The 11,462-nt window shown below is 41.9% G+C and overlaps 1 protein-coding gene across 3 annotated transcripts; it reads right to left on the minus strand.

The window, feature by feature from the left end:
* Nucleotides 1–805: 805 nt before the first annotated feature.
* Nucleotides 806–6,268, minus strand: LOC113911217 (cationic trypsin). 3 transcript variants are annotated; one of them, XM_027573515.1, is made up of 5 exons: nt 5,812–6,268; nt 3,494–3,653; nt 2,456–2,709; nt 1,593–1,729; nt 806–1,060 (listed from the first exon to the last, which is right to left on the minus strand). In XM_027573515.1, exons 1-5 carry the CDS (start codon nt 5,849–5,851, stop codon nt 911–913), a joined length of 741 nt encoding a protein of 246 aa, XP_027429316.1. In that variant the 5' UTR covers nt 5,852–6,268; the 3' UTR covers nt 806–910. The 3 variants fall into 3 exon arrangements, with proteins under 3 accessions (XP_027429316.1, XP_035579164.1, XP_035579163.1); XM_035723271.1 differs by lacking the exon at nt 5,812–6,268 and adding an exon at nt 4,703–5,036 and having other exon boundaries at nt 808–1,060; XM_035723270.1 differs by lacking the exon at nt 5,812–6,268 and adding an exon at nt 4,697–5,036 and having other exon boundaries at nt 808–1,060.
* Between the last annotated feature and the right edge of the window lie 5,194 nt (nt 6,269–11,462).

Consider the following 11,462-nt stretch of genomic DNA (forward strand, 5'->3'; position numbering starts at 1 on the left):
AATCATGTGTTGGGACCTGTACTCCAAACGAACTCTGTAGACAAATCTTCTATGAACTGGATATAATAGATCTATTATTGTATGGTGACTAACATAACATAATAAAATTTTAAAAATTAAAAAAAAAACCCCAAGTGTACATGCATTTGCACTTTCTTTTTCTTAAAGTTCAAAATACTACATTATTTGGACTGGGATTTGGGGGACTGCTGGTGGAAGAGGGGCGCGGATTGCTTGCAGACATCATGGCTGCTATAGCAATAAAACCCCAGTGGGAAAACAGGAAAGGTCTTAGAGAACTGGAATATATAAGTCGGTAAAACCTTGGAGAATGCAGGACATCAGTGATTTGTAAAAATTTCTCCACCTGGTGGTTTCCCTCATCTAGCCTCACAGAGTTTCAGAGAGATTAGAGCACAGAAGGAGCCCACGGTGTCCCAGCTGTGGCAATGCATCGGGAATCAGGACAGTTGGAGCTTGGTCTCCACCTGACTATGAGCTTGCTGAAAGACTTTGGGCAGTTGATTTTCACATTCTGCACCTTGGTGCCGTCATCTGTTCAAAAATGTGATGGTACCAGTGACCTCTAAGCTTATCCATGCTTATATCATCAATGGACCACACAGAGCCTAGCAGATAGTAGTTGATCAGTAAATTCATTTTGAGCAGGCTGAATGAATCATGACATAACCTCTCCATTTCTATCTTTGTGTAATTGTTCAATTCTATGTACACCCTCTTACTCAGGAGCCGGGTTGAAGAGAAAATTCATAATACTAAGTAAGGACAGTTCTTGGACACATGCGATGTGAAACAAGATGTTTTTATTTTAGTTACTGTTTTTAGGTATGGTTGGAAGGTGAAGTTGACCAACAGATTGGTGCTTAGATCGGTACAAATGCTTACATGCTTAGTTGTCAGCAATGGTCTGCCGAATCCAGCTCACATATTTGCAGACCTTGGTGTAGACACCAGGTTTGCCCTTTTGAGCACAGCCGATACCCCAGGAGACAATGCCCTGGAGCTCTCTGTTGCAGACCACAGGGCCACCAGAGTCACCCTGCACAAGAGGGAAGAGACAGTAAGAACTCGCAACTATGCCAAGATGGAAGAAAGGCAAAATGCTGTTTCTCCATTACTCTGGGTCCGTTTTCCCAGGTAGCTGATTCTCTAGGAAGCACCTTCCCTTCCCCTGGAAATCCAATTCTCAATCTCTGACAGCATGCCTCTCCTTTCTCCTCCCTCCTTCTAGCTCCTGCTCTTTTCTTAGTTGCAGGCATGCAGGGCCGAGAAGAGGTGAGGTTGGTGAGTGCAGTGCTGCCCAGCTAGCCCTGCTTTTATCAGAACTCTTCCTTCTACAACATACTTCCTCAGCATGGCACCTGGATGTCCTGTTTGTACATCATCTTCTGTGTATCTTTTTATTCTTGGCCTTAGATATTAATGTCTCAAAAAGAAAATTATCACTGATCCCAAATCTATACATGGTCCCTTATAATCCATCCCAGAGACAGCTTTTCAATCTGTGTTTTGGCAAGGGAACTATGTGGAAGGGCTAGAAGCTCCGCTGGAATGAGTACAAAGAAACTGACCTGGCAAGCATCCTTTTTACCCCGCCGGTAGCCCAGACAGATCATGTTGCTGCTGATCCTGCCAGGGTAGGCATTGCGGCAAGTGCTGTCAGAGAGGATGGGCGCTTGAAGACACTGCAGGGCATCAGGAAACTTTTCTGATGGGTGGAACAGTAAAAATGGAAGAATATTTTCCACAGGATTCCTAGAAAATTTTCCCAATCTTCCCCCAACCCCACCTTTCCTGCTCTCTCAGATGGCCAGTAACTTCTATTTTGGAAGAACAACTTTTATCTGGAAAGTCTTTCCAACAGTTTTAATCAACAAGTTGTTCTCTCTGACATTAGCATCACTGACTACAGATCTCAAATCTAGACTATTTCTTGGGCGCCTGGGTGGCTCAGTTGGTTGAGTGACTGCCTTCAGCTCATGTCATGATCCTGGAGTCCTGGGATCGAGTCCCGCATCGGGCTCCCTGCTCAGTGGGGAGTCCGCTTCTCGCTCTGACCCTCTTCCCTCTCGTGCTCTCTGTCTCTCACTCTCTGTCTCTCAGATAAATAAATAAAATCTTTAAAAAAAAATCTAGACTATTTCTCAAGCAGGTCTCTACTTCAGGCAGTACCCAAACTGTCTGTTCTGTTTACCTCCTCAGTTTCTACTTCTTTGCAAATCACTAATCACACTTCAATTGAATATCTGCCATCTTTATCATAGCTCATTTTTGTTGTGTTTTCCAGCAAAGGAATCTTCCTAAGACTCCATATATCTACAAACTCTCCTCCAGGAATCTTGCCTTGAGGGACAATTTGGACTAACTGACCCTCAACATGTCTTTCCCTTCTAGGATTTCCAGAGTTGGTGCTTTTGTTCCAGGTGACACTTACCCCCAGTACTCTGGGTATTCCCCCAGCCAGAGATGAGGCACTTGGTACCAGCAGCCGCACAGGATTTTGGCAGAGAGACAGCAGACACTTGAGAGTTGAGGGTGGCAGGCGAACTCAGTTTAATCAGCATGATGTCATTATCCAAAGTTTTTTCGTTGTATTTGGGGTGGCGGATGACCTTGCCTGAATTGATGAATTGCTCACCACCCTCAGAGACTGCGATGTTGTGTTCTCCCAGATGCACCCGGATTCGGCTGGATTAAAGGATGCAAAGCTCCTTGAGGGCCAACTTGAGCGTTTCCCCTTTCCCTGTTCACCCCATTCATGAGCGTCAGCACGAACACCATCCCCGGCAAGCATTTCCACACATAGGTAATTGTGCACTAAAGGGAGCCCAACCAGACATGGTGCAGGTGAGAGTAACTCTTAGGTGGGTGTCCCTACCGGTATAGACTCACAGCCCACAATCTTGTTAGAAAGTTAGATATGTTTAGTTCCCATGACTAAGTGATGCCAATAAAAAGATGGGAGGTGAAACAGGAATTGGTGGTGACTATTCAGCACCTGTTACTCCTCCTCTGGTTGAGATTACCGATTACTGTAGGGAGATGTGGCAGGAATCAGAGACATGACAATTTTAAGGGGGCAGAATGAATTGTGCTTATTTTTAGTGTTTGCTGGAATCTTCATGTGGGTTATTACCTCCATATGCCATTTTTTTCCTGATTGAGCTATCATGATTAGGACTATTTATTGATAATGCTCTTAAGCCAGTTCTAAGTATATTTCATCACTCACTAGCTCCCCTCCCATGTCTTTGGTACCATCATTTGGAAAGACATCAAGGAACTCTAAGTTTACCTTTCCATGTAAACTTCCCTCAATGCATCATTCAGTCCCTGGGAGGAATGATGAGGCTCCTAGAACCTGAATGCTCACCCGTCAAGTGTAACTGTGCAGTTTACCCTGATTGTGCTTTGGCAGAGTTGGGGCATGAGTTGATCTGAGAGAACAGGGATGTGAGGATTGTTTACTTACGACTTGTAGCAGTGAGCTGCGGACACCACCCACTGGGAATTGATGAGCGAGCCACCACAAAAATGGTAGCCTGAGTTCAGGGACACCTGGTAGGGCACGGAATTCTTCTGACAGGTGTAGCCCCCAACGATCTTGTCATCATCATCAATGGGAAAAGCAACTGACAAGGAAAAGTTGGAAACAATCAGTTAAACAGATCCATCTTGGAATTTCTACTTACCACAAGGCTTTTCTGGATTAACCAGAAGAAAGTAGATAATGTTTTCCTCTTACACATAATGAGGAAATATGGTGATAACATAATTTTTACATGATTTTTTCCAAAATCTTATTATTCACATACTCTACTTATACTATTATAAGTATCTAATTTTTTAATTTATGCTTTAAATTTAACACATACTCTACTTATACTATTATAAGTATCTAATTTTTTAATTTATGCTTTAAATTTGATAAATATACCGTTTTTAACATACGCAACACACACACCTCAGTCAGAGACTCTTTATGTAATAAATGCCATGAACATTACTCTCTAAGGGTATAAAGAAACTTTTGTGCAAAACTTTGCTCAGCAGACATGCAAATAGGTGTTCAGTAAAGCTCTGCGGTAACCATGCTTATGTTAATTTCTGGTAGTTGGTATAGGTTAGATACCCCAATGAAGTAACAGAAAGGAAGCTTTTACTAGTCACCTAAGAATGGTCCAGCCTGGAAAGAATTGGGAGTGTTCTATTCTTGTTCCCCCAATTTCTCTTTTAGTTCCTGCCTAAAATTTTCATGGCATAATTTAATAGAATAGTATGTGGTTTCCTTTCCAATGTTACCCCTTATCTCAGATATCTTTCCAACATTTTAAAATTTATTCAGCATTCTGAAGTTTGCCCACTGATTTATTAAGATTTCTATGGCTCTCAAAGTCAATGATTGTTTATATGTACCCTATTGTTCAAATATTTTAAAGTAATTTTGGGAAAGACATTTCCAGATGTATAGACTAAGTTATTGAATTTATACCCGTCTAATTGGGGAAACTTTCATCATAAGATTCGTATAAAATTTGGTAGTATAAAAGACAGAAATAGACGTTTTTCTTTCCTTTGATGATTAAATGATACGTTATTTTACACCAGAGAGATTTCATTAGCAAAGAAGTTGTAAAACCCAGCCCATAGTTTTTATTCATGAGAAATGAAGTACCTTCACCTGTTAAGATCCTGTGAAGATGCCTGTCAGTGCAGAGGAGACGTGGGCTCTGACCCTCATAGCCTCTTCAATGAGCCCAGACTACTCACTAGTCCCAATTTTAACTCTCAATTATTAATTTCAAGTGCTTAGAAAGGTCAAAACAGTATTTCCTTAATGTTAACTATCCTTTCCTTTTCTCTCTTTTTCCACAGATTTTACCTTGAAGTTTAGGGCACTTTCTGTCTCTTTATACTTTCTGTGCTAATTACTTTTGCTCACTATCATCTTTCCCCCACAAGGGAGATTTAATTATGTATAGACATTTGTAGGACTCTAGTCCCCCCTTATCATGGTTTTGGTTACCCTTGATTAACAAGAGTCAGGAAGCAGAAGATCCATTTTCTGATGTGTCCCCCAAAGGTCATTATAGCCTCACACTATGTCACAATGCCTATGTCATTCACTCCACTTCTCATCACGTAGGCATTTTATCATCTCACATCATGACAAGAAAGGTGAGTACAGTACAATAAGATATTTTGAGAGAGAGAGGCAGAAGAGCACAGTCACATAACTTTTATTACAGTACATTGTTATAAATGTTCTATGCTAGGGCGCCTGGGTGGCTCAGTTGGTTGGGCGACTGCCTTTGGCTCAGGTCATGATCCTGGAGTCCCGGGATCGAGTCCCGCATCGGGCTCCCTGCTCGGCGGGGAGTCTGCTTCTCCCTCTGACCCTCTTCCCTCTCGTGCTCTCTATCTCATTCTTTCTCTCAAATAAATAAATAAAATCTTTAAAAAAAAATAAATGTTCTATGCTATTACTACATTTGTTGTTAATCCCTTACTGTGCTTAATTTGTAAATTAAACTTTATCATGCGTAAGTATATGCTGGGGGAAAACATAGTGTATATAGGGTTCAGTACTATCTGTGGCTTTAGACATCTACCGGGGGTGGATGTAGCTGCTGCAGAAAGGAGGGGACTACTATATATGCTGTTGTTTCAATATTTTAAGCTTCTTGAATACAGAGATTCTATTCAACATTCATTGTTGTCTTTCAGAGTACAAAGTGCAAACAAATACATCATGGACACCCACTGATTCGTTTAATATTACAGACTCACCAGTTGCTCCCAGCAGGGCAAGGAAGATGATGGTCTTCATGATTGCTCTCTGGATCTGGACTGGGGAGAGTGATGAACATTTCTCATCCACAGCTCTTTATACCTCCAGGTTTGACATCGACACCCATGGCCATGGGTGCCAGAAAAGTGATTTTACTGGAAACTCACGAGTCCAAATTTAGAATTCAATTCTGTGCCAAACTGAAGATAATTCAGCATCAGATTTAAACATCAGCTTTTGTCTACTTTTCCAGAAGTTTATGGGAATTGAAGTAATAATCCCACCTGGTGCGATGTGTTCCCCATAAGAGAAAAGTAAGCTGGAGTAAGGTCATGGACGGGGGCTATGGGTGTCCTGTTTCCCAACAAAAGTCTTAGGCACTTGGTTGTCTCACTGTGAACTTTTATCTTGAGGACCATCTTGGACACTACCCCCTTGATGTTTAATTAACATTGACTCTTTCACTATTATATAAGTTTTTGTGGTATCTCTGGCCTTGGATATCCAGGTTAACTTTCCATTATTAACAGGGACAACTTGTTTCCTTGAGAAAAGAAAAACTGTTCTGAATTGAAGCTATGATTGATCTAGACAGAAGAGTGAAAAAATCACTTACATTTACTAGAACTTACTATATACTTTACATATACAAAAACTTTGCATATATTAATTTAGTAATTCCCATTACAACCCTAGAAGGTACCTCTTACTATCCCCACTTTACATATGGGAAAACTGAGACACACAAAATTGAGGGAGACTTGACCAAAATCACATAGCAAGTACATGGTGGGATAAGGCTTCCAACCCAGGAAATCTGGCTTCAGAGTTTGTGTGCTTAACTGTTGTACAACACTTCCCCCATAAGTTCACCACATTCTGGACACAATGATAATGCAGAAATCTTGGCCAATGATAATAGAATTGAAGTTTATGGAGTGCTTCCTATGTCTCAGGCACTGTGGATGGGATTTATATACATCAATTCATTCAATCCTTACAACTGCTTCATAAGTGTTCTAATTTTTGCCATCTTATAGATGGGGAGGGTGAAGCTTAGAGAAATTACATGTTTTGCTCAAAGTTTTATACTCTTCAGTGCTCAACACAGGGTTCAAACTCAAGCAGCCTCATTTCAGGGGTCGTGTCCTCCACTGTGATACCATAAACATAATTAAGGAGAACAATCTGAACTCTACCAAATTAAGGGATGACTCTAGGGAGCAGATAGAATTCTTAGAAAAATCTAAGAAATGTGTTACTGGAGCAGTTGTCATAATTAATGAGGTATGGCAGAAGTATCCAGAATAAGTGAATCTCAGGAAGAACTAACGTCTAACTACATATAACCAGATTCTACTCCCACACATCTGAATGGCCTACCAGGATGTTTCTTCTGCTTTAGCAAATCATCCCTCCTGAAGTAGTTTGTTTCTTTTACATTTGAAATTTTTCTGATAAAAAGATGATTAACTAGAAGGCAGAATTGACATTTGGGGCCAGGTAATTTTGTGTTGTGGGGACTGCCCTGCACTCTGAGGTGTATTTATCAGTGTCCCTGGTCTTAGTTACAAGTACCACTAGCCCCTCCTCACAGTTGTGATAACCAAAATATCTCCAGACATTGCTAAATGTTCCCTTGGGGTCAAAATCATTCCCAGTTGGGAACAAATGATCTAAGGAAAAAAGATGGGCAAAGTAGCTTCTAAGGCCATAGCCATGGGAAAGTGCCTTGAACGTTAGGACAATGTAGGCACTCATTAACTACTGAATGAATGACACATACGGCAGGTGGTTGCCCTTCACTGATCCCTAAAAATCAGGAAACTATGGAAAGGGCCAGGCCCAGAATGAAGAAGGGAGAGCCTTCTCATCCTGCCCAATTATCTTCCATTCTGACACCTCATGTTGAGGTGTTAGAAGATGTATAATTCTGTATCAGCCCTAGAACATCCTCTGAACCTCATCAGAGATCTTCGTCCATATGAAAAACACAACATTTTAGAGCAGAGTTTCCACAATAATTGACTCGTGTGCTGCTATATTTCAGGGAATTCTCTCTGGTGCATTCTGGGCTTTATCACTTGGACGCCTTCTTCCTGGAAGGGGAAGTGTGAGGCTCGCTAAATAAGGGGAATTATCTAGGATCAACTACAAATTCCCAAATAAACACTTGACACAAAGGAATGTGTACCCCTCTGGGAGCAGTGTGATGATTTTCAGTCATCTAAAGCAGTAGCAAGGATGTGGGGAAAACACCATGTGATAGTTTCTGGACTTCAGTTATTCCCAAATAACTCTCCTACATGTTGCATGGAAACCACTGAAAACAATGCCTGTAATGTAACTGACATTTTGATTTTTAAATAAACTTTTTTCCTGAGCCTCTTCTCAAGCAAAGATGATATTCCATGGGTTGGGGAATTTTTATCTAATGTACATTAAAATGAACCTATGCTATTTAATAATATAGCTCTTTAAATAACAATGGCCGTTTGGGTATACCTGAAATGAGGTTGAAGACTGGTCGTTTTAGTATATGTGCTGCCAAAGCAAGCACATAATGAAGACAGCTAGAGATGCACATTGCGTAGTATTAGGAAGAGGGCTGGACAAAATGAGAGTGGGAAACCCCAAGGGTCGCTGATGGTGGTGATTGTGCTGGCTGCTGGCTGTGGAAGTGATATGGAGCTGGGTAGAACTGGAGACTAAGGGAAAAAGAAAAGTACAGCAAGTGGAAAAGACTAGGAGAATGCCCCATGCTGAAGGCCAGGAGAATACGGACCAGCGTGATGTGCCCCTGTACATAAGCATCATGTCCATCATTTACGTGGGTGAACAAACCTGAGGAAGATAACCCTTGCACCATTGTGTGTGAGCTCAGACCTACAAGATACCTTTTGCTTCTGAGATACCGTGAATCATTCTGTGAAGTTGGGCCCTGGAGAATTGGGTTGAAATTTCCCAGATTCAAGAGACACACTTTATGCGTGCAAAACTTCTATCCTCAATAACATCGAGGAATTCTTATTCACAGTCAACACTGGACATGCCACAGTGTGTGTGTGTGGGGGGGTGGTGTCTCCTTCCTCAGTCACATCCATATGCTATGTGTGGGAATGACCACATTCCTTTTGCTCAGCAGAGTGGGTTGGTACCTATACTTCTTTTCCTAACTTCAAACACGTGGTGGCCCAGAGGCATGTGTCTGTATTTAATGAATCTGTATTTGTCACCTCTTTTTCCCATGCACATGGCTTAGTGGCCTTGGTGGACTATTTAAACTTGTGCCTGAACTGGGGGCTGGCTGGGGTCCAGCAAATATGTTGACATTTATATTGGCAGAAGCAAGAGTCACTGGCCTCTGAAGGCAATTTTATGATCTTTTCTTTAATGGAGTCTGTGTTTCCTTTTCCTTAGCTCCTTCAGACCCTTTCCTGGCTAATACAACATGAATGGCTGGGGCCCTTACTGGCTCTTTACCACTCCAACAGGAAGGGAAATTTTTAAAGAGGAATTCCTCTCCCTAGAAAGAGATATACTAAATTACTAAAAAACTGAAATAAGCAATCGGGGCAGCAAGACTATAAAAAGGAACAAGTTACAAAGCATGTGCTTGTGTAATAACCTTGATGCTAACCTGGCAGTCTATACTAAGCTGAATTTCTAATCATTGCCATTAGGCAGAAAATCAGTGTTGGCAAATAGAATGTGATTTCTTGGTAACGTGAACCCTGGAACCAGACAGGTTTCCTTGAGAACACTGCTCAAGGATGGCATTGGCTTGAGGACATTTCTATTCTAGCTCCCTGAAATTCTCTCCAGAAAATTGTATGCAGGGCTCAGCAAGTTTTTTCTGTAAAGAGCCCAAGAGTAAATGTTTTAGGCTCTGCAGGCAATGCAGTCTATGTCACAACTGCCCTGCTTTTGCAGCATGAAAACAGGGCATGCATAGGTGGGGGCAGCTAAGTTCCAGGAAATCTTCATTTGCTAAAACAAGCTGCAGGTCCGATTTGTCCCCGGTCGCAGTTTGTTGACCCTGCTCTAGAACATAAGGAAGGAAACATTTAAATGCCACATATCAAGACTTAAAATTGATTGGTGGTTAAGTTTCAATGATCAGGTGGGGCTTGAAATAAAACTAGTAATCTTAAGAGAACTAGCTCACTGTGGCCTTTCCTTCAAGTAAAGCTTTAGGGAGAAAGTAAGAAGTGGGAGATTGGGGATTTAGGGCTGGGATATCAGAGCGACAGAGAACAAGGCAGAACAAAGAAGAGAATCACAGAGACAGAAACTTGTACCAAAGTGTAAGACACAATAAAATTCTGGGAAAGAATGTTTCGATCTGGCAACCAGAGTTCTGGCTTTCATTCTGTCGCTAGCTTCTATTTTGGGGGTCTTTGCACATTAATATCCTTATGTATGAAATGAACACGCACAGAAAACCATGGGGAAATAGGAGAAGTTAATACGATCTTTAATTCACATAGAAGAGTTTTGTTAAAGTGTTAACACAACTAAGTTATGTCGCTGTCAGAATTTGCTTCACGATGCTCCATCTTCCCCTTTGCAGCCAGATCCTATTTCTATCCCACCAGAGTAGGTGGAGAAGCAAACCTTATAAAAGAAAAATTAAGTTGTATCACAGAAGCAGACAGGTGTGTATACCGGCCAAGTTATGGGTCTTCCTTCAGTCCCTCTGTTGCGTGGTATGGTCCCCTGTGGCCCTTCCCGTTCATTCCCACCTACTCGCCAACCACGCAGTACATTCCTGCCCCAAGCCCTTCAGAAGGCTCACATCCCCATTTGTGTCCTAATATCGTCCCCCCACCAGTTGGTTTACAATTATTTGGGACTGTCTTTCTCTTTTGTTAGTACACTGTCCATGCCGAAGTGTCAGTCCAGCCCTTACTAACACCCACCGCATTCTGAGCCATCACCCCATCACTGTGTGGCGTAGTTTGCCTCCATCCTCCTTCCCCCACTGGTGCCCCCACTTCCCTGACTTTGTGCTAGGCTGGTCTGGGCTTGCAGCAGCTCTGCTGTCTTCTCAATCTATTTCAATCTATTTCACATTATTTACTCTTTTCATTTTCCATTAAGTTACTGGAATAAAGAAAACACACACACACACAAAAGGATCACAAAACTGTCATTGGACAAGAGATAGACCAAGAAAATTTTCTCTTAACTCCCAAATATTCCTATTATATCAAGAAGGATTCGTGGAGTGGAATAATTTTAAGAACTGTTTGCATGAAAGAGGGAAGGGAGGGAGGGAAGTTTCTAGATCTGAGGTCTGGGAGTGGTCTTATAAAAATAAGATTTTTTGATATAAAGCAAATATTCCTAGGTGATTTGTGCTAGGTGAACAGGGAGGAGCACTTTGGTTCCCTCAAGAAGCTAACAGCACAGGGAACGGTGTGACTTGGGTAGAATACTTGGCTAGCCCTCATTGGAGTCTGCCTATTTCCAGCCCATGGACAAACCTTTCTAAGCCCCAGGAAGGCCTCAAATGCATGTGGTCTCTTCAATGCTAACTTTCCTACTACAACAAGAGAGTTCAAAGCTGACATGTCTTGGGGCTCCTATCCAGGTCTGAAGTCAAGAGTCCAGAGGAGAGGAGGCTGAGTGGGGCAGGGCCAGCAAC

Source organism: Zalophus californianus, chromosome 12 (assembly GCF_009762305.2).
Source record: "Zalophus californianus isolate mZalCal1 chromosome 12, mZalCal1.pri.v2, whole genome shotgun sequence".
NCBI classification, from domain to species: domain Eukaryota; kingdom Metazoa; phylum Chordata; class Mammalia; order Carnivora; family Otariidae; genus Zalophus; species Zalophus californianus.